General features: G+C 47.3%; 1 protein-coding gene across 4 annotated transcripts in view; it reads left to right on the top strand.

Moving 5' to 3' along the window:
- Nucleotides 1-26,703, top strand: part of LOC147455506 (transducin family protein / WD-40 repeat family protein) — a 207,026-nt gene that overhangs the window by 133,594 nt on the left and 46,729 nt on the right. For 2 of the 4 annotated variants that reach the window (XM_086514270.1, XM_086514267.1), the window contains 5 exons: nucleotides 11,319-11,542; nucleotides 11,663-11,796; nucleotides 19,154-19,408; nucleotides 19,860-20,038; nucleotides 20,143-20,175. In XM_086514270.1, coding sequence (XP_086370396.1) covers nucleotides 11,319-11,542; nucleotides 11,663-11,796; nucleotides 19,154-19,408; nucleotides 19,860-20,038; nucleotides 20,143-20,175 — 825 coding nt within the window. The remainder of the gene's footprint in view (nucleotides 1-11,318; nucleotides 11,543-11,662; nucleotides 11,797-19,153; nucleotides 19,409-19,859; nucleotides 20,039-20,142; nucleotides 20,176-26,703) is intronic. The other 2 variants (XM_086514268.1, XM_086514269.1) reach the window with 2 other exon arrangements.

Here is a 26,703-nt window from a genome sequence, read left to right as displayed (position 1 = left end):
CGAAAATGTAGAAGACGAAGTGAAGGAACTCTTGCAGCGCATGGGCATCCCGGAACCTATGCACACAGGTGCTTGGAGAGTAGGAAAGAAGGGAGTGGATGAGAAGGGAAACGTCAAAGAGAAAGCACTTATTTTGCGTTTCCCGACTTTGGAAACAAGGAATGAATTCCTGAAGAAGAGACCAGCACTTAAGAAAACTGGAATATTTATGGGGGATGACCTTACTTTAGCACAAATAGCACATATGCAAGAGTTGATGCCAGAGATCAAGGCAGCAAGGGAGAAGGGAAAAATTGCCTTTTACAGAGGAGGGAAAGTAGTGGTTTTGGAAAAACGCACAGCATGACGGTGCGAGATATATGGGACCACACTCCGGATGGCGGCATGGAATTGTAATGGATCATATAGGCTGGATGTGGGTGCCTTTGAAGACAGCTTCAGAGATAGAGACATTGTCTTTTACTCAGAGACACATCAAAAATCTGGACAGTTGCTGCCAAGTGTGACTGGTTATTTATGGGAGACAGCTTGTCGGCCAGACGCTAGATCCCAGCATGGAAGTCGAGGTTCAAGAGGGGTAGCAGTCTTATTCAAGGAAGAGTTGCAGCCGCTATTACAGATTGTCCGGAGAGATGACCAGGCGAGATACATGTGGGTGAGACTGAGAGCTGAGACAGGCAAATTCTTATACATTGCTATATGTTACTTTCCCCCTAGCACATCAGTCTATACCTCACCTAGAGGGCAATCCCCTTTCTCTATACTTGATGATGACATATGGGAGTTCTCTAGAGATGGAGATATCATTCTCTTGGGAGACTTTAATGCCAGGACGGCCAACTCCCAAACGGTATTTTATGATACCTCGGAGGAGATGCTTAGAGAGATGGATATATCGGAGATGGGACTTGACAGACACTCACAGGATAAAGAGCACACAGAGTATGGGAGATATCTCATGGAGATGACAACTACGCATGGTCTAGCATTCCACACAGACATGGGGCCAGTACAGTAGACTATGTCATGACTTCACCGAGCTTCATCTCTCATATTCAGGATCTCAGTGTGGGCCCTAGGCCTGTTGGAGTAGCAGTGGACCATGCTCTCCTGACTTTTTCAGTCTCTTTCCAGTATAGTGTCTCTCAGACACCATGGAGGAGTGCACACACACGGTATACTTTTACACCAGAGACGGATTCAGTTTATGTGGAGGAGATTTACAGACAGTCTCGGATTACCCTTCGGCGTTTAGTGCGACGGAAGAAGCGGGCCTTTTTAGCCCAGATGGAACGTGATTTGTGTCAGCCCTTTTTGAGCCGAGATTCAGGTGAGGCCTGGCGTCTCTTCCATGAGCACTCACCTCCTCCAGTGATTACCTCTCCTGAGATTTGGGGTCAATATGTAGCATCATTATATACAGTACCTGGGCAACCACCATTACGAGACCCTCTAGAGCCATGTCCAGCCACTAGTACCTTCTTTACCACTGAGATGGTGAAGAACGCCATTGACAGGATGAGGACTAGGAGAGCATATGATCATGATGGTTTGGTGGCAGAGTACTTGATACATGCTAGAGATTTACTGTCAGAGGTTCTTGCGCGGTTGTTTAACCGTGTCATGTGTGAGGGACTACCCGAGTCCTGGAGATTATCTACTATTGTACCTCTTTTCAAGGCAGGGGACCCCACGGTGCCAGGGAACTACCGTACTATTATGATAGGGCACACATTGGCACGGTTGTATGCATCCATTCTTGAACAGCACAACTGAGTAAATGGGCAGAAAATGAAGGCATACGAGCAGCAATACAGGCTGGATTTAGGAGGGGTTTCTCCACTTTGGACCATATTCTTACACTCAGAGCCATTATTGAGGAGGGTCGGGCACATGGGAGACGGATGTATTGTTGCTTTGTGGACTTCCGCAAGGCATTTGACACAGTGCCGAGGGTCAGATTGATGCACAGGCTACTGAAGTTGGGAGTACCCACAGAGATCATATGGGGGATCATGGCTTTATACGGCTCAGTGTTGACTGGCCAGGTACGCACTCTTGAGGGGATTTCTGACATTGTTTATTCCACTATTGGAGTGAAACAAGGGTGTCCTTTGTCCCCTACACTTTTTGGTATGTATGTAGATGAGGTCTCTGACTACATTGACAGAGAGGGTGACAGAGGCGCTCAGCTGGCAGGGACATGGATCCCTTTATTATTATATGCTGATGATATTGTGTTGATGTCAGAGTCGCCAGAGGGCATGCAAAGACATTTGGATGCATTGCACAACTTTGCAGAGGATAGTGGACTGTCTGTGAACCTTGGTAAAACCAAGGTTATGGTGTTTAACACCACACCACAATGGGTCAAGAGATCGGCACCTACACTCGTATATGGCCAGGACACTGTGGAGTACACAGATGAATATACATATCTGGGGGTGGTATTCACGGGACCGAGGTTTACCCTGAGGAGAGCAGCAGAGACTAGACCATCCAGAGCCTATGCGGCATTGAGAGGGCTAGAGAGGATGTGTTCGCAAGTTCAGTTTCAAGCACCACGAACAAAACTATGGCTCTTTGATACTTTGGTTGCTTTAGCTATGCTTTATGGGGTCCAAGTTTGGGGACCATCTGTGAATCATGACAGTTGGAGGAATATGGAGAGACCCTTGGTATTTATGATATCCCGGATGATTAGAGCCAAGGCCTCTGTACCACATGCGATTATTCGAGCGGAGGTAGCCGCCCCTCCTATAGAGATTGAGGCTCTCACCAGATCATTGTCCTTTATGCACAGTCTATGGGATACACATAGAGGCAGATATACTAGACTGGCTCTTGAGTCCTCTAGACAGTTAGTGATGCAAGGAGATGCATCATGTTGGTATGCACAGATGACCTCATGGTTTCAGAGGCATGGTCTCAGCATGGATAGATTGCCTCCCTTTCAGTATTCCCTAGATGCACCCTCCCTGCCAGTCACACGGACGGAGATCATTAGACTCATTCGTCAGGATCTTATACAGTTGGACACCAGGAGGACATGGGTAGAGCTGATACAGGAGTTGGTCACGAAGATGGCTTTCTACAAAGAGCACCTTCTCCAACTTTCAGGAGATGGGTTTGTGACTCGTCCGAACTACATGGACACTCATTTATCTCATGGTCTGCGATGTGCTATTGGTCAAATTCGCACATCCTCACACCAGCTGGAGATTGAGACGGGTAGATTCAGAGGGATACCACCAGAGTCTAGGATATGTCAACTATGCGGCAGAGAGCCAGAGACAGAGCTACACTACATATGCCACTGCACTGTGTATTATGAGATACGAGGGCGCCTCCATTGCTTATTCAGGGAGGGTTTTGGACCCCTAGATAGAGTCATGAGGTATCAGGACCAAAGATGCCTTGGCTTATATCTACTTGAGCTACAACGACATAGAGATAGTCTGTTGGGGAGACATGGAGTACGACAGTCGCAGAGATAGATCACAGACTTCTTTGGATCGAGGGAGCCAAGAGACCAACCACCAGCACAGGGTTGTACCCGCATTCATACCAGAGGCACCCTCATTGACAGGGCGACTGAGCTCGGGAGATCGAGACGACCACGACCGAGACACAGGAGCACACTCCATCGACGGAGACTCCAGCAGAGTATCAGAGGCATTCTAGCACGACACCCAGATTGCCATTGAGGGCCTTTTCTACATTTTCACTTTTCACATTTCATATCTCATACTTCATTTTCAGTTTTCATTTTTTGTACTTTCAGTACTTGTACTTCAGACATTGTATTAGATTCACCACTTTGTATCTGATGGTCTCATAGGTCATTTTGGCCTTTTGAAGATGTTAATATATCATATCATATCATATCTCTCTCTTTTCCGGACACCCGGACTACCACTAGATGTACATTGATTTGTCTCATAGGCCGACTTCGGCCTTTAGAAGACGTAAATAAAGATTTCTTTCTTTCTTTCTTTCTCTCTCTCTCTTCACCTACGCTTCCTCCTGGCCAGCCTCCTTGCACTTCCTCCTGCCCGCCTGCCCTCCCTGCACTCCTGCCCACCCTGCACTTCCGCCCAGCCCCCTCTCGCTTCCTCCTGCCCAGCCCCTCTCGTGCTCACGCCAGCCCTCCCTGCACTCCCGCCCTCTCCCCCTCGCACTTCCTCCCGCCTAGCCCTCCTCGCGCTCTCCCCTGCAGGAGTGGCCTAAAAATGGCTGGGAAAATTCAGAGTCGACCCCAGTTTCAACATTTGTTTCGCCACGAGTTGGATTGAGAAGCAAAGAGGGTCCAAGCGTCGGGTTGGGAGGAGCTACTGTTGATGTAGGGCTGCTAAATAATGTGGTAAAAGAGTCTTCATTCAAGGGTGTAGGAGTTGTATTCCTGGTTAGCATGAGAGCTTTGGGGCTTGAATGGGAAGAATGGGAAGATTATGAGGGGGTTGTTGATCCTTTGGCTACGATTGAGAATGTAAATGCCCAGACAATGGATTCACACCCACTACGACCACTCTTTTTAGTGGGGTCAAGGAACACACACGTCTATCTATGGGAGGTATGAAACATATATTTTCTTTTTTTCTTTTGTATTTATGCCTTAATGTGTTGTGTTACTGTAGCGCCTCTCTCTCTCTCTCTCTCTCTCTCTCTCTCTCTCTCTCTCTCTCTCTCTCTCTCTCTCTCTCTCTCTCTTGCTGTGCTTGTTGCCCTGCCCCCCCTTGCCCTGCGGTGCTCATTGCTCCTGCGCGCTGCACGGCTCCATCCGCCCCTGCTCGCTGCCCTGCCCCCCAACTCCCGCTCTCTCTACCCCCTGCGCTGCTGCCTCCCCTCGCGCTGCATCTGCAACCCCGCCCCCCCTCGCTCCGCCTGTAGCCCCGCGTAAGGTTCCCCCCCCCTTCTTCTATGCGTAGGAAGTGTTTTTTTTTTTTTTCGGGACACGGTATCAGATTCACTATGTTGTATAAGCTTAGTCTCATAGGTCAATTTGGCCTTCCGAAGACGTTAATATTTCATTTTGTTTCTTTTTGATACCCCCCCCTCTCCCCTTCCCCCCCCCTCTTCCCCCCCTCTCTCTCTATCTCTCGTCTGCACTCTATCGCTCCCCCTCCCTTGCCGTACCGCCCCACGCTCCTCCGCTCGCCCAGCTATCGCGTCCGCTGCTGGTGTGGGTGCACAACCAAGCATGAGAAAGCTGAGCGATAAAGCCGACCCCCTAGAGGATGCTATTTAAAAATGCAAAGAGGAAATGACGGAGATCATTACCAAGATGAACCGTAATCTCTTGGGCACAATAAACGTGCTCGAAGGACGCATGCTGATCCAAGAGAGCAAGATAAGTACGCTGGAAGACCGAGTGACGACTCAAGAGGAAGAGATTGCGTCGCTCAAGAAAGATCTCACCGAAGCACGATCAAGAAACACACTGGAAGAGGGCGAACTACAACCCTCAGTAATCGAAGAAATCAACACAATCAAGGAGCAAGTACGGGCCATCAAAGAGGGAGAAGAGCAACACAAAGAAATGACGACCTCTTGGGTAGATGTTCTTACCAAAACTCAACAGAAGGCGGATGAAGCCGAGAAACGGATCAAGGTGGCCAAGAAAGGAAAAGGCAAGGAGATAACGCACAGGTCCACACCCACTATCATTAATCAGACACTAGAGGAGGAGCAAAGGAGACGGGTGCGCGCTTTACATGTGAGAATTTGCGGTCTTAAAGACAAAGGCAATGTGGACGAAGAAGTAAAAGAACTCACAGCCTTGATGGGGGTTCATGAGCCGACGCACACAAGGGCATGGAGAGTGGGCAACATAAAGAAAAGTGGAAGTAGTGGAGAAACCTCAAAAGAAAGAGCACTCATCCTCCGTTTTCCCTCCATGGAAGCGAAGAAGTCCTTCTTGAAGAAAAGACAAACTCTTAAAGAGACTGGCATCTTTCTCGGGGATGATCTCACCCTCTCGCAGATCGCTCATATGCAGGAAGTAATGCGGGAGATTAGAGCGGCAAGGGGAAAAGGCAAGATTGCTTTTTACCGACACGGAAAAGTGGTAATAATAGAGCGACACTCCACATGACAGTGCGAGACTTATGGGACCACACTCAAAGTGGGTGCTTGGAACTGTAATGGATCTATGTGTCTCGATGTAGGTGCTTTTGAGGATAGCTTTACTGGAAGAGACATCATCTTTTACTCTGAGACACACCAGGCCCCTGGGCAATCCATGCCTCACATCAGTGGATACAGGTGGGAGACAGCTTACAGACAAGAGACACGCTCAGAACACAGAGGGCGGGGCTCAGGGGGAGTGGCAATGTTATTTAGAGAGGATCTACAGCCACTGATACATATAGCCCGTAGGGATGAGCAGGCTAGGTACATGTGGGTGAGATTGAAAGCGGAGACAGGCAGATATCTCTACCTAGCTATTTGCTACTTTCCCCCGAGTACATCAGTTTATGCATCACCTAGAGGACAGTCCCCTTTCTCTATTCTGGATGATGACATATGGGAGTTCTCTAGGGATGGTGACATTATCATGCTAGGGGACTTCAATGCTAGGACTGCCCATCACCAGACAATGTTTTATGATACTGCAGAGGAGATGCTAAGAGAGCTAGATATCGTGGAGACGGGCTTGTCCAGACTATCACACGATGTGGAATATACTGAGTATGGGCGACACCTGATAGACATGGGCACCGCACATGGATTGGCCATCTTGAACGGCCTACAAAGATTTCCTGCCGCGGGAGGTTTTACATGCTTCCCACGCAGGCATGGAGCCAGCACAGTGGACTATGTCATGGCACAGCCGAATCTCATTTCTAGTATCCAGGATCTCACAGTTGGGCCCAGACCGATCGGGGTAGCAGTAGATCATGCTCTGGTGTCGATGACCATCCCTTTCCAGTTTAGTGTAGCACACAGGCCACGGGTAGCAGCCCCTACTCGCTACACATTCACACAGGAGACGGATTCTGTATACATCGACGGGATCTACAGACGCCTATGCACTGAGGACCCGGGGCGACCTTTGGAGGAGCTAACTACTATACTGACACAGACATTACATGAGGCAGCAGCAGAAGCATACCCACACACCCAGCCTGAGCAGAGCCGTCGATCAGGGAGCATGCCTCAGAACAGCTGGTACGATGAGGAGTGCCGCCAGACTAGAGCCAGCCTTCAGAGAGAGGTGCTTTTGGGGGACGTCACGCACAGCTGGTACGATGAGGAGTGCCGCCAGACTTCAGAGAGAGGTGCTTTTGGGGAACGTCACGCACAGACAGTCATAGATTGACTTCCGACACCTAGTACGGCGGAAGAAGAGGGCTTTTTTGGCTCGACTCGAACAGATCTATATCAGCTATTCTTGAGTCAGGACTCGCGTGAGGCGTGGCAGCTCTTTCATGAGCAGTCCCCCCCCCCTGCTATTTCCTCCACAGAGACCTGGGGTCAGTACGCATCATCTTTGTACACAGTTCTTGGACAGCCGTCCCTCCCCAACCCCCCCGAACCATGCCCACACGCATGTGCTTTTTTCACCGTTGAGATGGTGAAGAAAGCTATTGACAGGATGAGGACTAGGAGAGCATATGATCATGATGGCTTAGTCGCTGAGCATTTCATGCATACCAAAGACCTACTAGCAGAGCTTCTAGCAGTTATGTTTAACCGTGCCATGTGTGAGGGCCTATCGGACACTTGGAGCCTATCTACGATCGTACCTATCTTCAAGTCAAGAGACCCGATGGAGCGTGGGAATTATCGCACTATTATGATTGGGCACACACTGGCACGGTTGTATGCATCCATTCTTGAGCAACAACTGAGTAGATGGGCAGAGAGGGAAGGAATGCGTGCAACTGGGCAGGTAGGATTCAGGGGCCTACTCAGGCGGAGCGACGAGAGATGGAGCGTCGTCAATTGATCGACGATGCAACGAAGATGATGCTCAATTTTGCGAAGGATCCAAAATTTGCAAAGTATATGAGCGAGACTTTTTTTGAGGAAGTGCACGAGCAGTGGCAGAAAACCACTACACCACCCCCGAAACCCGCTCTCAAGAAACCTTTTGCTCACAAGAAATATTCAGAGAAGGAATTAGAAGAGGTGGTTGATGCACGGATTGCTCAGCTTTTTGACACTCAAAGGAAAGCCAAAAAGCATGGCAAAAAGCAGAAGAAAGGCACTTACTTCCCGGGTTATTTGGGTCGTCAGTCGACATTTGACAAAGCAAAGAAACAGAAGAAGTGTGTTCACTTTGAAGGAGTACCCAGTTCTTCTTCTTATTCTTCTTCTGCAGTTCTTCTAGCTCTTTAGATTCGAGCGAAGAAGACAGAAAAGGTAAAAAGCGAAGCAAGAAACAACGCTTCGGAAAGGGCAAGAAAAAGGCGAAGAAGGCTAAATCTCGCCCAGAGACTTACAATTCTACTGAGGACTCGTCTACAAACAACTCAGATTCCGATGACGGACACTTTTATGCGAACAAGAAGAATTTTTATAAAGCCAACCAGTATGACTTTCTGGAAGATAAAAGCAAGAAAGTCCGAGAGTTTAAGGAAGGTGGCCACTCCATCAAATTTGATACTTTTTCAGGATACTCAGATGCTTCGAAGGCTTTGTCTTTATACAACAGTTTGACATCGCTTTCGCGGGAGGATGCTACTCAGAGCACTCCAAGATTCGGAGAGCTGCCTCTGACTTTAAGGGGAATGCTCGCACTTGGTGGTCCACGCTTCTTTTAAACAAGACTGCGCTAGTTAAATGGGTGAAATTTAAGAAGCTTTTTATTTCTTCTTGGTTGATGCAAGAGTATGAACGAGATATACGAGCTGCTTGGAACCATCTTCGGATGACCAAGAAAGATACAATAAATGCTTACTGTGAGAGATTGTGGAGCTCTTTTCTACCCGCCTCTTCATTCAAGAAGATCTCGTTCAGAGAACAGATTGAGCGGTTCACCTTGGGTCTACCTACAAAGATCCGAGATCACTGCTTGGAGCAAAAGTCAGCTTCTATTCAGGAGTTGATGAGTCATACGAAGCGGGGCTTTGCCATTCACTCTAGCAGTCTGACCTACCCCACAGATGAGGCCATGACACAACGAGCCGAACAGAGTTCTGGGAATGAAAGTAGAAAGAAAAAGAGCAACCCAGAGAAAAAGGATGCACGACCCAAGCTTACTCCTCAGGAGCGAGCTCGATTCATCAAGGAGGGGAAATGCTTTGGATGCGGGAAACATGGACATATCTCCGCGAAGTGTCGTAAAAAGGCACAGAAAGAACAGAATGATAAGGACGAAGACAGGACTGAGAGAGTCGATTGTTCTCTAGGCCGGAGATGATAGCACAGATTTATGAGAAAGAGCTTTTGGCGGTTATCCATGCTCTTACTCAATGGCGGCATTACCTACTCGGAGCGGATTTTACTGTCTTTACAGACCTGCACAGAGGAGGTGGAGAGCGAGGAGCATTTTGTGTGTCGATGCAACGCATATACAGATTTCAGAGGCAGGTATGAGGCCTTATTCAGAGGGCAGCCCACTCTCTAGGAGATCATGGATTCCCGAGATCAGAGACAGCTAGGGAGTTTCTTACTAGATATACAGAGCCACCTGGACATACTACTACAGACACACACAGCTACACAGACAGAGGGGAGACAGTTGCAGCTCACAGACTTCTTTCAGAGGGTTACAGTCCGCCCCTCATCTGACACTCAGGGAGTGTCACTCCCACAGGCCGAGGCGAGCCGAGCTGGACGACGACCACCCGTCAGTGGCTACAGGGGTGCGAGCCTCCACCATCGGCAGATTGAGGAGATTCGGGCCCGAGAACGAAGTGCTAGGGCCGACCATGCAGCTTTCATCCGGGCAGCCCTGGCACCAAACCCGCTCATGTACCACATATTACACCCCCCCATTAGTACAGGATAGAGCTAGATAGCTTGATGCACTCTCATGATTGTACTACCCTGAGCACATAGACATGCATATACCCTTAGAGATAGAGCTCCATCCCTCCTCAGATATCCCCTGGATATAGCACCATCACCATCTTCAGCACATCACTACTTATTTTCAGTTCAGTTCAGTTTTGTATCAGTTTTATTTCATTTGTCTTTCCGATAGACGGATGACATACACACCATGTATATTTGATTTGTCTCATAGGCCGATTTCGGCCTGACAGACGTTAAAAAAATCTCATTTTGCCCTTTTAAGGACGTTAGTATAATATTTCATTTCATTTCATTTCTCTCTGTGAAAAAAGTGGGCTTTGTACTCGCATTACATGGAATTTTCCCATAGGCCAATATGCAAGATATTCAGGATTAACCCTGAATAAATACACAATGACATCATAGGAATAAAATACCCATACAACCATAATAAGATACAGTCAATCATCAAAGGTGGTGTAGAAGCTACTGACTGCGTGAAGCCTACAAGTCTGCCAAAAGCTCTATCCAGTCTGTCTGTGTAGCGGAACTGTGGAGTCCAGTGCTAGATACTAAACATGATCTCAAATATATGCTATAAAAGCCATCCTGTAGCACCTCATAGAAACCATGGGACTCAAAAATCAACCGCATCCAGTCCATTAACACTATATGTGGTACACCAAGGTAGGATGCAAATCTCCTACAGAGCCATAAGAGCAGTGGGAGGAATCCACCTGACCTCCACTATAAAGGCCAAGGAAAGGTACTAAGATGAAGAGCTCTCTGACCATACCAACTTTCCCAAGGCATCACTAATTCTTAATTCATATATGCTTGAACTGTTTTAATAATAAAGTCTACGGTAGCCTTACAAATAGTGGAGGTATAACCACATTATGTCAGAACTTGACCATGGCTTCAGCAAATCAATAGCCAATCAAAGTGTCCTCTATGTGCAAGCTTAGTTTCTCAAGTAATCACTTAGGGGAAAGGAAGTTAACCAGCAATGACAACCAGAGGGTGGCCTGGAAGGAGCCATCCTTCAAATAAGCAAAATAGCTCATTCGTCTAACTTCATGGCACTGGAAATGCCTTGTGCTTGATTATGTCTTTTATCAGCCTTCTAAGCCTAGGTAACTGTTGTTTGCTCGTGTTATTTCAACCCAAGTTTGGTATACAAATTGACACCTTCTCTTTGATGTGTGCTTGACTTTTGAATTTAATACATGAAAATTTGAAAGTATCAATTAGTTTAGTGCCTTGCTGTATCCATTTCTTAAAATGTGAGACCTTTATGCTTAAAAGAACCATGAGTTTGTGGTTGATGTTTTCTGATTGGGCATATCTTATAGTTTGGCAAAAGCTCTGCAACAGCAACGTATGGAATTCTACCAGCTGCAAATGTTCCGCCTCCATATGCCCTGGCATCTGTCTCGTCTGTAAAGTTCGATCACTCTGGCCATCGTTTTGCCACATCAGCAATTGATGGAACTGTTTGTACGTGGCAATTGGAGGTGGGAGGACGAAGCAACGTGCGCCCAACAGATTCATGCCTATGCTTTGATCGACATGCCTCGTAAGTAGTTATAAAGAACTGTTTGACCATGTATTATAAGTTGATTCTTTGTATACACCAAGCTGCAGTGAATTCCAGCAATATTTTTGTCTGCATGTAAAACAATTTGGTGTGGAACAGAGATGTTGCCTTTGTCGGAGGAAGTGGTGGTATTATCGCGGCTACAGGAGCGTCACAAAATAATTTCAACTTAGTGTTCTGGGATACACTTGCACCAGTATCCACGTCCCAAGCTTTTGTGTATTGTCATGAAGGTAATAATCTTAGCAGGCATGTGAGTGTTGAATATTGCTGCTCTTATAAGCGTTTTCTTTCTGATGAAAGTGATTAAAAAGAAAAAATGTATAACAGGCTTTAGTTTGTGTTTTTTATTATAGTTGACAAGGTATGTTGCATTATTTCAAAATATGCACTAGTCCAACACAATTGAAGACTTTACAATGGACGATTGTTAAAATGGGAGATAGGAGCCACCGATGTGATGCATACTGCAATCCAGGATATGAACCACTCCTTTGCTTCCTTCTCTCTAAGTGACCCAATAGCCCCAGTCCTCCCTCAAAGTACAGCCATCCTCCATATCTGATATAAAATTCTTTGCTAGGTATTGATCTCCTCTCTGAAAATAATGCACACCTGTAACACCAATTTGCCAATGCAGGACAAATCAGGGCGTAGGTCTGAAAGTGACCATTGGAATCTATCAATGACAAGACCCAACATGTTTTGGATTTTTGCTTGGCATTCCTGGAACATTCTCTAGGACACACAAACCCACTAATTTTATTTTTTTTCGCTTGTTTGAACTAATGGTCTCAATGTATAAGACTGTCTCCAAATTGTGGACTTAAACCATTGGCCATGGGTATTTACAGCTAATATCCATGGGCAAATCATAAGAGTTGTCTCCAAATTGTCAACTCACACCATTGGCCATTGGTATTTACAGCTAATGCCCATGGGCAATCATGCTGAGATGGAGAAAATCCATACATATACCTGCGCAACCATATTACTCACTTACCTCACTCATGTTCATGCATTCATGTTTGTATTCCTTTCAACTTCAAACTATTGAGTCCCATATGACCTATCTTTCAACACAATACCCCACATTGTCACTTTATAGCTGCCAAAGAGTCAATACTGAGCAGGAATACTCTCTTTCTGGCAAGGATAGATCAGCTCACAACATGCTCTCTAAACTCTCCAACTTAGCATGCATCTTTCAGCCTACAATTTCTCTCTCTTTTGTTCAGGAAGCTGACAAGCATGACAGGATGCTTTTCTTCTAACTCCTCATGTGTAATACATATCATTCCCAATCTGCTTGCACGCACAAAACATTCGCCCTCTTATCTGCTCTCATAGAGCAAGCATAGAGCAACACACCCTGCTTTCAACATGAAGGTACCTCTAAAATACATACTCCTGCCAGAAAACCCAGCATGATTAACCTGATCCTCTTCTAGGCTTCAAAACCTCGCCCATGCCAGTTCTCTTCACACATTAAGTGGCATCACCACATCAAGCAACCATGTTGTTTGGGTCTCCACATCTGTGCACTTCATTAAGAGTTTCTGCTCCTGCCACAACCCCCAAGAGCCCTCGCAGCTGCAACTTGTGCTGCCTTTCCAAAATTGGGCTCTTTAAACCAGTCCATAACGATCATAGCCTAAGAGGAGATTCAGTCCCACAAGTGTTGATCCTGCCTCTTGCCCTAACGATGATGGCTCACACAAATATTTCTTGGATTACTGGGATATTTTGAGGATAGTGTTGCTACAGCGCTTTCAAGTTCCATACTTATGGGAAGGGGGGAATGGGAATCCGAACAAGAACAGAAACGGAAACACCAAAAACTTGGAGTTTATAGGGAATGAGTGGAAACGGAGACAGAAACGGGAATGGGAAGGAGATGCTGCCTTCTCTCCCATAGGGAGAGATGCTATCTTGCTGAGACAGTGGCATGTGATTACTCCCTTTTGGATATAAGATCTTGGCTCCTATGGGAAGTACCTGTTTATGCCCCCATTTGACCAGATTTGATACGCGCCTTGCAGGCACGTTTCTTCCGGATAGATCTACCTTGGACAATATTTTTACATTTTATGAGGTAGTTTGGCAGGCCAGACAGTCTGTACAGCATACCTCTATTCTCCTTCCTGAGTTCCGACGTTCAAACGGCCTATGATTTTTTTTTCGAGAAAAAGATCCTTCTATTAGTTACTGAAACTGCCCATAGGGCTACAACCACCTCTTCAAGAGAGGTCTACAACAACCATGATGGGAGACTTTCCCAATGAAAAAAAAACAGTATATGTACAATGGGGCTAAATCAAGAAATGGGGGGGAGGGAAGAGCCACACAGGTGGTCGGTAATGCCATCGGAGTACACCCTGGACCATGGTGTAAACAGGCCCAGGACGCCAGAGTCGAAGGAAAGCCTCTCGGCGCTCCCGCATGCGGTCGGAGCTGCCCTGTAGTCACTCAAGCTGTCCTCTGAGAGTATGGATCAGCTCTAGCCAAAAATCACGAATAGTCTCTGTTGGTGGCATAGGGCGAGCCTCAAAGATGCGGAAGCAACGGGCCCGCCAGATGAACCAGAGTGTCAAGATACTGATGAGCTCCCAACACTCCTCTCTCTCACTGGACCACTCCTGTGGAGTAAGCTCTGTAGCAAGCTGGAGTGTAGGTCGCCCCTCCTGCATCACTATCATCCTGCTGGTGGAAGATAGCTCAAACTGAAGTGCCAGGCCCGTGAGGGTGGACCAAGCCGCTGCTCCCCAAGTGTACTGTCGAGCCGTGGAGAGAGTAGGCATCAGCCAAAGAACTGGTAGCCACACCTGCTGGGCCGAGGGACAGTCCCAAAGATAGTGACGCTGACTCTCCACGAGATGGTCACAAGCTGCACATGCGGCCGAGAGACCACTATGCACTAGCCAGCTCCCAACTGTTGTAGCTCTGTGTGCGACCAACCACTGAAACAAGGTGAATCGCCTTGGCTGTTTGGAGTCCCACAACCTCTCCCAGAAGGCTGCCAAGAACTCAACTGTGAGACCCTCCTCCTGCCAATGAGGTGTTGCAGCGGGGCAGGCCTCTCTCTGCGCTGCTAGTATATGACGTCCTAGTCGAACAGTGTACTGAAAGAACAGGACTCCTGGGTGGTCTGCAGAAGAGAAGGGATCCCTCCATAGCCACTCACCAAGATCCCACTGTACTCATGCTAGTGGACAACACTCCCAAGCCCACAGCCTCCAGTGTCCAGTCTCAAGAGCTACTGGGTCAGGGTCTATGACACAAGTCCTCCCACAGATGCCCACTACTCGGATCCTTTGAAAACAGCACTCTGCTACCTGCGGGGCCTCTACTGCAACTCGCTGAAGGCGTCCCCCACCTTGAAGCTCGAAGAAAAGGGCTGGGACAGTCTCTGAGCAGGCCTTGACTGAGATGAGAACCTCCAGTCGTGTGAAGGCTCCCATCCACCGGGGTGCTACTGGCTCGAGAGGCGTGAGCCACTCAGCTGGAACTGACTCTGATATGTCCTAGAACATGCTTTGCACCCCTCTCATGCCCTGTAGCTGAAGACCTTGCACCTCCTCTAACAAACATGTGAACTCTAGCTAGTCACCTAAAGAGCGCGCTGGACCTGCTGCCATGGGACCCCAGGAAACATGAGGCCGACTACCAACCAAGTGGCCTCTCTAAGTGCTAACCATGGGGTTCTAGACGAGGGGCTACCGTAGGCGCTCCTCCGTGCACGTAGGCTGTCTCTGCCTCAGGCCACGCCACAAGAGCTCCCAAGATCAAAGCAAACTCACAGCGAAGCAGTCCTCCAGTCTCCTGCTCAAACCAACTCTGCGCATCTCTGTAAAGATCCATCTGGTCGAAGGTTGCGAAAGGCCTTCTGCCTGAGGCACCCTAGCACGAAGCTGCTGTAGCAAGAACTCCTTCCAAGGCTCCTCACCTGAAAGAAGTCCTCTGATGATGAAATTCCCAAGAAGGGCTCTGCTCTGCTATGCTGGATCAATGATCCCAAGCCCTCCCTGTGAACAAGGAAGAGTGATGACCTGCCAAGCCACCTCTGCTTGGGCTATCTGAGTGTCACGTCCTTACCAAAGGAAGTTCTTGATCAGCCTCTCTACCTGGCTGATACAAGAACTCGAGAAGATCCAGCAGGAAGTGATGTACCACATAGTCGCCAACAACACCTGGTTGGCAACTACTACTCTGCTAGCCAAAGAAAGTCATGCTGAGCTCCAATGTAACAACTTTTCTTGATAGACAGGAGAAGGGGAGCAATCTGCTGCTCGGGAGACAAGTCCAAACCAACCTGACAGCCCAAGTACAGAACTGCAGTCCCTGGGGGAATCCACATAAAACCCTCTCTTGGCATCCAATTTGGCACAGGAGCACTACCAACCAAGAAAGCCACTGTCTTTCTCCAGTTGATCAGTGCGCCCGATGCACAACAGAAGGTCTCCAGAGCCTGCTCACACCTGTGAAGGTTGGCCTCCTGGCCATCTAAGTACAAGGCTGAGTCGTCGGCAAACTCATCGTCCAATAGCTCATCTCCCGAATAGGAAGTGCTAAGCCCCGTAGACCAGCCTGCTGCGACACCAAAAACCTGCTCATCGCCTCCGCATAGAACAGAAAGAGGAAGGGGGCAAGAGGACAGCCCTGTCTAACCAAGCGTGTAAGCATGAAGCGATCACCTCTACCTCCTGCCAAAAGTACTTGACTATGATCCTGTCTGTATAAAGCTGACACCCCTCTGATCCAAGCATTTGAGAAGCTCATCCTGCGTAGAGTGCCCTCTAGGAAGTCCCTGTCAACTCTGTCGTATGCCTTGTCAAAATCGAGAAGAAGAATCACGAGGTCCTCACCACAGAGCCGTGCGAGGGCCGAAGCCTCTAAAAAAGTAAAGATGTTGTCAAGGATACTGCGTTCCTTGACAAAACCTGTCTGGGTCCCATGTATAAGGCTCTCTAGAAGTGGCTGAATCCTCAAACTCAGAGCCTTGGCAAGAATTTTGTATGCTGAGTTAAGGATGGTGATGGGGTGCCACTGTCGAATCTCATTCAAGGAGCCACCCTCCTTGGGAATGAGGTAGATCAGGCCCTCACTCATGCTATCAAGCATCACTCGTGTGCAAAATGTACTAAAAAGCACTACAGAGATCTGGGCCAAGCAGGTCCCAGTACTCCAAGAAAAAACTGGGAGTCAATCCATCCTCACTTGGACAGCTACCACGGGGGAGGGCCCTAGGAGCCGTGTGCAGCTCCTCAAGCTGAAGTGGCAGCTCAAGCCTCTGACGCATCTCCTCAGTCACAAGACAAGGCATCTGTGCCCAAACCTGCTCCCTGCATGCATCCTGACGCTCTGACTGGGACTCTGCAGATAGTAACTCACGGTAAAAGTCAGTAGCAACTGCATGCCTATCCTCGGGCTCAGAAGCAACTGACCCGTCGGGCCTCCTCAACTGACTGACCCTGGCATGCGAGTGTCGAGGTCCCACTGCCTCAAAGAAAGCACCAGGCACTATGTCGCCCACGTGGGTCCACTGAGATGCCTGTCGGTGGGAAGCAAACTCATGTCACCTCTCCTCTGTGCTAGCAAGCTCCTGTCGAGCCTGCTGTAACTGCTCCTCCAACCAAGGACTGTGTGGATGATGCTCCTGCATCCTCTGTAACGAAGCAATGCCCCGTCTGAGACGCTGCTCCGCCTCTCTCGCTGCAGCCCGATGAGCCAGAGACTCCTGGAGAAAAAAACGGCTAATCTGAGCTAGGCCTGAGGCCACTCTGTCAACAGGAGAATCCTTCCTGTCCAAGCCCTCTGTCGAGAGAGCCTCTACTCTCTCTCTGAGTGTTGAGTCCAACAAGACCCTCTCTGGGATGTGAAGCATCGTGCTCCCACTCCTCTGCCTGTCTGCCACTGTGAGGATCACTGGTGCATGGTTCGAGAAGGAGGTCCCTGCCAAGATGCCCACTGACCCTCCCAAGTCACTGAAGTGGTCACTAATGTAGAAGCGATCTATCCGTGATAGATTCACTCCTCCCACTCTGCGGTCCGATCGAGAGAAGGCAAGGCTGTCTGGGGGCCTCACAAAACCAGAGTGCTGCCACGCATCCAAGACCCTCAGAGTCATACCACGGGCCTGCTGCCATCCCTCCTCCGCTAGAGCCCCAAGCTCAGAGGGTGGCTCTGCATGTGTGCGCTGTGTCTCTGTCTGTGTCTGCTGGCCAGTCCTTGCAGGCTGAGGCTGAGGCTGTGGTGTAGGGCGAGGCCTCCTCCGTGGACAGGCCTTTGCGTGGACAGGCCTTTGCTAGATGGCATCTGTCGACAAATGAGCACTGGTTCGGGAGGCCCGAATACTTCACACTCTATCTAACCAACCCCCACTCACCCAAGGCAGAAGAATAACCTTCGGGAGCGTGTGAGTGTCTCACCAAAACGCGAACTGAGGGAATGCCAGCCGCCTTGGCAGCTACTGAGGCTGCCGTGCGAGGTGTCTCCAGGACAGTCCCAATGGCTGAGCCGTATCTGGACAAAAGTGGTAAGTACTCCCTCCGCAAACCGGAAAGGGGGGTGGGGGCAAGCGCTGGGGCGTGGGGGGGGGGGGGGGGGGGGGGGGGGGGATAGCGATGGCGCAGCAGGGGGAACAGCAGCAGCGAGCGCGAACAAATCAGTTCGATCAAACGGCCTATGATTTAGTGGACTCTTGAGGAGACTTTTGAGAGGATGGGATTCCTCCGTAAAATACGGGGTCTCTGGATGCTGAAGCTCAGCTATAGCAGTGCGGGGACCATTGAGGATTTTGTTAGACAGCACTTTGAGCTCTCCTGTGCTGTGCGATAGGGTTATCCCTTGGCTCGCTGTTTGTTTCTGCCCTTTGTTAAGACAATAGAAGCCTTTTTGTGTGCTTAACCGTAGGATCCCAAGGTTTGAGGATGGTTTCTTGAAGCGGATCGCTACTGGAAACACAAGCCGTGATGAAGCCATTACTGTTCTCCATTTCCCTCACAGGATTCTGGTCGTCCAAGACGATTGGAAGGAAGCTCAGTTAGCAGCATCACTGCAGCTTACTTGCAAAGATTAACGGGCTTTAGATGAATATGTGGAGAAGTTTTGGCCAACTATGCTTCCAGTCGCTTCTTTTTGCCCAGGGAGGGATAGAGGGAGGGGGATGTAGCTGCTGTCAAGGTATTTTTCCTTGCTTTTGTAGGGATATGGCTACGCTTATTTATAATATCTGTGAGTTTGAACCACAAGCAATCATTAGAGGTTTCAGCATGGTTTTGGGTTTACATTTCTTCAGACAGCTTCTAGTGAGTAATCTGGAGGCCAGTAGGCTTGTTCTACGTACTATTTGTCTTTTACTTCCGATCTGGCCTACATTAGGTTTCGTAGGATGTGCAATATATGATGTTATACATGTTCAGTGGTTGATGGTTCAACAAAAACATCTTGTAGTTAACCTGCATTTTTACATAAGAAAGATTCATTCAAGCACACTCGTGGTTTGCATGCTTATTGGGGCTAGTATTTTGAAGAATGTCACAACCTAATATACTTTCACAACCTTGTTTTTGTGTGTTGCTGATAATTCAGGGGGCGCACGCTGTTTGGAGATGTTTGACCAGCATGTGGGTGGTGGATCGATTTCCTCATTAATTGTTACCTGTGGGAAAGGGGGTGATGTTGCTGTACATGACTTCCGCTATATTGCAACTGGAAAAACAAAGCGAGCAAAGAACTTGAGTAGAGAGCATGGATCATTTTTTAATGATCAGTCCTCAAGCAAACAGCAGGATGGGGATCTGAATGTTGATGGCAGTGTTTGGTATATTGCAAAGGCTCACTCTGGTAAAAAAATTACTGTATTAAAAGTCCTTGTTTCATGTGTTTCTTTGTTGGTGCATATTAGAGGGTGGGTGTGTCCGTTTGCACATGCATGCACTTGTGGGTGTGGGTGTCTCCTGGCATGGCGAAATAGTGGCAAAGTACCACTCTCATGGTGCTATTATTTTTGCAACAATAGTAATGTTCTAGAAGCGTAATAGTTTTTAAAGGCTTGCAAGCTTTCATGGTAAATCATTGTATTAGTAGAGGACGAAAGCAGTCTCTGTCATTTATTCTTTAGCATTACGACTAAAGCATAGTGAGCTACAGTAAAAAGGACACTTAGGTTTTTGTTTATGTCTTTAGCATTACAACTGAAGCATAGAGAGCTACATTGAAAAGGGTATTTAGGTTTGATAGTTCACTTTGTCTCTGCAAGTACTCTTATAAAATAAATGGTTTATTGGTCCTGTAGGTAGTATCACTTGTGTGTCTGCGGTCCCAGGGACGTCACTTTTCTTTACTGGAAGCAAAGATGGGGATGTCAAATTGTGGGATGCAAACAAATGTGAACTTGTCATTCATTGGCACCGAGTGCATGATAAACACATGTTTCTTCAACACAATGCTCGAGGCTTTGGTGCTGTTGTACAGGTTAGAAGCTTGCCTTTCTTGTGCTACTGTATGATCAAATGTATATCAAATGTGTGAAGATCCCTTAAGCCCCAGGAGCGCTTAAGAGGGGTATGTCTTTGCAGCAGGAATCTCGAGGATTTGGTGGGATCTTTCAGGTATGTGAAGGTCTGAAAAGTATTGCATTTTTTCATGAAAAAAAAATAGCGTTTGTGTAGCTTAAATTATTGCCACGTGTCCCTTTTGACGCCGCTCATTGAGTACATGCGACTTATGGAGGCTCAGGGATTTTCCCTTCTGTTCTTTATTCTCTAGGTCTGACAAACTTCTTTCCACTTTCTAAGTAACTCCCGTCCTCAAGTTTCTTATCCATAGTTAGGCTCTGCCTTCTGTAAACCCATCCCACTCCTAAATGGCTGACTAGTGTTTACACATCTTGACCTGCATACAAATAGCGTGAAGAATTTAAAGTCATTTTGACATTGTTTGCCACTAGAAACTGGGTTTTTAGGATTTGAAGGTTGCAGATTAGTCCTTTGGCTACTTTTGTCAAATTATACTGAAAATGTTGACCAGGAGTTCTTGTGCATATGTCATGGATAAAGATTTGGTTTTGACTGTTGCTTTGGGACGCTCTTCGTCTAATCGCTAGACGTGCTATCTGAGAGTCTTTTTCCCGCTTTTAGAAAAATTAGTATCACTTATAAAACTTGTCAAAATGGGATGATGTGATATATCCTATAGCTGGGCAGACAAGCACGCCTACACTCGGAACTTAGGGGCATGGCCTAGTGTGGGAGCTGCCTCTTATTCTAGATAAGGGTCAAGAGGGCCAAGTGTCGTGATGGTTGGGGATTACCCATGCAAGTTGACAGCGCACTCAAGGGCCATGAGAGGGGGAAGGGACGGTAGCTCCTGTTTGTGTGTGAGAGAGTCCTCGGCAGCAGCTCTCGCCATAGCACTAAGAGCCTTGACTTGCCTTTACCTAATACTGGTATCATAGCCAAGTTCTTCAAGCTGCAGCATTTACGCCAAGCTCGTCATAGTGAAGTGGATTGCGCCATCTTTTACTCTCTGAGCTCTTACGCCAATACCTCCATGGATGGCACCTGATCTACTAGCAGTGCTCACGCGTGTATAAGCTTCGTCCACTATAGCTGGACCTCATAAGCTCCCAAAGAAGGCCTCAGAAGTGCCAACACCCTCTCAGGCTGCTGTTTGACTATTGTTTTCACCCCACCGTCAACTCTTCGAAGCTATAGGAGCCAGGTGTCAATCACATACTTAATCACTGAAGGAGCCTATGCCTATTGAGCAGCTCAATCCTCTGTGACTCACATGACAATTTGTTGTTCTTGGTGGAGGCGTTAATTGTCACGCTGAAGTGCGCCATCCCGGTTGGGCGACAACTATTTTGCTAATCTATGCCAACTATTATCTGTTTCAATGCTAGAAACATAGCTTATGTTACCCTTTTACACTCCAATTCATGTATCCCAAGGGGTTTGGCATGCATGTTCAAGATCCAAATAAAGCTCAGCTTGTAGAAAACATAGAACTACAATTATAGACTTTCCTTGCTACTCTAGATGGTCTCAAAGATCATATGACTAAATTGATTGAGTGCATGCAGATGGGAAAGCAGGGGATGACATCACATGATCCAAATATGCCTTCCACGTCTAGGGACAGGGGAATCATATATAGAGAGCCTACTATATCTTCGCTTGACTCCCAGTCGAGACCCAAAGAAAACCTTGTCCTGAAAGACATGAAACCTTTTCAATTTAATGGTGAAGAAAAGGATAGAAACAAAGATTCTATTTATACTTTCCTATAGAAATGGCAAGACTTTCATAGGCTAAAAAATACCCCACCTAAGTACCAACCACTTGAGGCTAGTCTGACAAATGGTGGATGAGTCGTCTCAACACATCACGAAAGATTCCAAGAAATTGGGCAATTTGAGAATATTTTTGTGAAAGAATTTCTCCTTGCAAATGAACTAGAAAGAAATTGGGAGGATTGGGACAAAACTATGCAATGGGGTAGACATTTTCTTACTTACATTGCAGAGTACGGCCTCAGGCTTTAGGGGATATGTCACGATTGTGACTATGTTAACAATAATACATCTATTCCTAGTTGCAGATACGCGAAGTGCCATGCCAAGGACCCCTGCGCTTGGTTGGTCAAACCCCTTCGCCCAAGAGACGTGCCTCTTCGCCAAAAGCCACACTCCTTCGACGACTAGTCACACCCCTTCGCTCTACGGGTGCGACTCTTCGCCCAATGGTTGCAGCTCTTCGCCAAAAGGATGTGTCTTTACGTATAAAGTCATGTTTCTTCACGAGGAGCCATGTCTTTTCAGATATCATTTGTGTCTCTTCGTCTCCTATATAAGGAGCCCTTGTATCACATTCGTTCAATCAATCAACACAGAGTATTCTGAGTCTTGTTTTCGAGTTCAGTTCAAGTTTCTTAAGTCTTAATCATGAGTTTAAGTACTTAATTAAGGATTAGTACCTAGAATCCTTACAGTGGTATCAGAGAAAAAAATTTCCCGGGACCCAAAGGTTGTGAGCCTCTCACCCTCGCCGCTACCCTCTCCCCCCCTCTTTTTCCGGAGTTGCATGGAAGCAGAAGAAAGGTGGTACATGTGTGCATACGAGCATGAGGTAACTTGAAATAATTTTTTCTGTTCCATTTCTATAAGTAAAGACAGAAGAGAGAAGTGTATATGTGCAGCGTACCCGGAGAACCTGCGTATCCCTTCATCGGATTGCACTCTTGTGCACCCGTGTCCACCCCATCATGTGAAAGGGCACGGATCCGATAGGCAGTCGCACCTTCGCATATGCTCGCACCTCTTCCCCAAGGAGACGTGCCCCTCTGCGCACCCCTTTGTGGGCTGGAAATTCTGAAACGCTGGCTGAGTGCACCCTTTTGCTGGAGACTTCTCGTGTCGCATCCTGTCCCAAGCGTCACATGCTCCAAGCGATGTTTCACCAAGCGGCAGCCAATATACCAAGCGGCAGCTAGACTTTTTACGTAGGGCAAGTTTTCACGATGGCAGCCAGTAAACATCTACGTTATTTAACCAAAACAAACCCCAAAATTATTAAAATACTAAGTGGCCGTCCAAACTTGGCTGGCCTACCCCAAAATTTATACACAAGAATACACCCCATGTGCAACCATTAAAAGAGCCTTACAGTAAAACAAATAAGACCCAGCCAGAGTTTTCAGTGACGTTTTTTTTTCTCACGCCGACGCTCCTCCCCTTCGCGTTGGCACTCGCACACGCACTCCCCCACGTGCTCTATAGTCGACGGACGCCACAGATAGGTTCCAACCTCTCGTACATGAACGAGATTCCCGAAGAGGTTCTGTAGGAACGTGAAGAGATCATTATCCCGGATACTTCAAAGCCGAAACTCGTTCTGAATATAGTTTTCCTCTCCCGGAGTTACACGTCCCAGCACCTACTCCTGCACCTGTTCGTTATTCCCTTTGAGGCGTAACCATGCCGAATTCTCAGGATGGAGGTGGTCAATCTGAAGATGCCCTTACTCTTGTCAAGGAGCAGATGGCCACACTTTCCATAAGCCTCGCATCACTTCACACTCGCTTGGATGAGATGCAGACGCAAAACATTTCTTGAAGTCGTCCTGTTGTTTCTCGGACTACTAACGCAGCATCTTCAACACCTTCTTTCAAAGCTTCAATGGACGAACCAGATCCAATTGAAGAAGTAGACGATCGCAAACTTCAATTACTTTACAAAAGTTTTAATGCTGCACAAAAGAAGAAGCTTGATGTTAAACTGTCGGAACCATACACTGGTTGCCGCAACAAGCGCGTACTGGACCAATGGCTAATCAAAATGGAGATTTACTTATCGAACACAGATTTGGTCGAAAGTAAAAAAGTTGTACTTGCATTTCTTTGGTGGCAATGACGGGTTGTTGATGGTAAACACACACCTTCTTGGGATAAATTCCAGCGTGCTATTCGCAAGGTGTTCGAACCTGCCAATGCGGATTTTCATGGTCGGTTCTCTCTTCGCCGCCTAAGCCAGACAAGTTCCTTGGCCGCGTACATCATAGAGTTCCAAAGGCTAACTCTGGAGATAGAGACCCTTACTCCCCCTCTAATAAACATCACAGCTTTATTGACGGACTCGACCAACCTGAAAGACGATGTGCACAAATACAACCCTACCACCTTGGATGCTGCAATTGCCTATGCGGAGCGTCTTGGCGATAATTGGCGCCCTACACAGAATTTTCTCCCTGGTGACAGATCTTCAAATAGCGCTCGCTTTTCACAGCGCGATCGTAGAGAGCTATAGCCAAAATCAGCAACATCAGTCTCAGTTCAGACAGCAAGCAACGTAATCTTATTCAACTTCAAGGTTCTATTCTCAAGACCGACAATCTGAAAGCAGATCTTCTTCACATGTTCCTCCACTTGATCGTAGTAAAGGACGTGATTTTTCTCAAGATCAGCATTCCAATACTCAGCAAGGCTCTTCGTCAACCGGATCTACGACTTCAAAGAAGGAAGGATTATGTACAATTTGTGGTGGTAACCATAGATGGTATCAATGTCCAAAGAAACCAAATCCATCTAATTCGAAAAGAAATTCCAACGCAAAAACATCATCGAATGTTGAACAACCAGATTCTGCTAAGGATAAAGGAAAATCTGTGGTCAATACGATTCGTGTCTCAGAGGATACGACTATTCTTATGAAGCGTGCTCAATGCAATTCTTCAGTTTTGGAGCCTCTCTCAAAGCAAGGTTTGAGCCTTCTTGGAACACTCAATGGTCGCTCCATCAATATTTTGGTGGACAGCAGATGCTCGAATAATTTCGTCAACACTCAGATAGTTTAACAGCTTGGCTTACCAACTCAGAAGACATTTCACTTATATGATGTGGAATTAGCAGATGGATCAATTTTGACTTGTGATCAGACAGTTCGACAGTTACAGTTCGAGATTCAAACTTATGCAGATCAATTGGATTTTGAAGTCATGCCTTTATCTTATTACGACATGATTCTTGGTCAGCGTTGGTTATTCCAATATGATCCAACAATTAGCTTTCGAGGACATACTATCAATTTGTTCAAAGATGGACGTGAATTGACTTACACGGGCTTTCTCATGCGGAAAGAGTGATTCTGTAGCAGGGCTACAGTGTCACTTCACAGGACAGACAGTTGGACAGTTGGTTACAGTTGGTCTGGTTCACACTGGACAGACCCTCTGGGCTGGGGAGTGACATCGTGGCCAGGTCACCACCACCACTTAGTTTGGAGATAGACCTAGCTGACTGGACATTTATGAGCCGTTGATGGCTCTTTATGATTGTACATATGAGTAGTCGTTTTGGGTCATTAGCATCATCATCTTCATATATGGTCGAACGTAGTCGTTTAGAGTGAGTCTATACACAGAGCACTTATTCACCATCCCTGCACATCTGAGCCTCGATACCCCATTGTACCTGAGAGTCGTGAGCTGGAGCTGAGTGTGCTGCCACGCCAGAGTCTGTATCAGTTCTTTGAGATAGTCGAGTCATTTGTTGTAGTCTACTGTTGCTGTTGTGTCTTTGTGAGTTCAGTTTTGTCTATTGGTTCTTGTTTTCAGTCTGTTTTGAGTGAGATTTTCACGCACATTGCACTAAGGAGCACCCACTGTAGAGAGCACGACACACTATCTGCGCTAGAGGTGCTCTCATTTCGGCGATCACAGTGGGACCTCAACTGAAATCTCACTCTGTGAGGTACAAATCTTGAAGCTAGTTGGGTCTATCTAGCTTCGCCTACCTTGCCTAGCTTCGCCTGCTTCGATTTCGAAGTGGGACTCAGTCCCGACAAACATCATGTCCTTGCCGACCACCTCTCTCGCATTCACACGGGTGAAGAAGCAACGGGGATTACCGACGACTTTCCAAATAGTAGTCTCTTTAAGGTGGATACCACTCCGGAATGGTACGGCGATGTTTTGCATCTGCTTTCTACTGGCGTGTACCCAGAGAACGCTTCTCCACTGCAGAAGAGATGACTGTTGTTGAAGTCTAGGTCATTCACTCTAAGTGGAGGCCAGCTATACAAGTCAGGACAGGACGGTGTTCTGAGGCGGTGTATCTCCCCTCATGAAGTGGAGTATATTTTGGAGGATGCCCACAGTGGTCCCACTGGTGGCCATTACCCTGGTCATATTACTGCTCAGAAGATTCTCCAGTGTGGCTTATGGTGGCCCTATATTTTTCGAGATGCAATTACCTATGTAAAAGTATGTGATGTGTGTCAGCGTTGTGGCCCTAAACCAAGCAAGCAGTCAAACTGTCCTCTGCAGGTCTCTATGGCATGGCAACCCTTTGAGAGATGGGTCATTCATTTTGTGGGTCCAATTACTCCCTCCGCCTAACCAGGCAATCGGAAGTATCTACTAGTGGCTACAGATTATGCAACAAAGTGGGCAGAGGTACTGGCAACAACGGATTGCAATGGCACTACTGTAGCCAAGTTTCTCTACGAAAATATTTTGTGCAGGTTTGGGTGTCCCCTGGAAATCACCAGTGATAGGGGTAGTCACTTTGTGAATGAAACGATTTCAACCTATCTTGCCAACTACAAGATTTTTCACCGCAAATCTTGTTCCTATTACCCT

The sequence above is a fragment of the Adiantum capillus-veneris genome, chromosome 6 (assembly GCF_014529385.1).
Source record: "Adiantum capillus-veneris isolate H3 chromosome 6, ASM1452938v2, whole genome shotgun sequence".
NCBI classification, from domain to species: Eukaryota; Viridiplantae; Streptophyta; class Polypodiopsida; order Polypodiales; family Pteridaceae; genus Adiantum; species Adiantum capillus-veneris.
The sequence above is the reverse complement of the archived record's forward strand: the minus strand, read 5'-3'. Positions and strand labels throughout refer to the sequence as shown.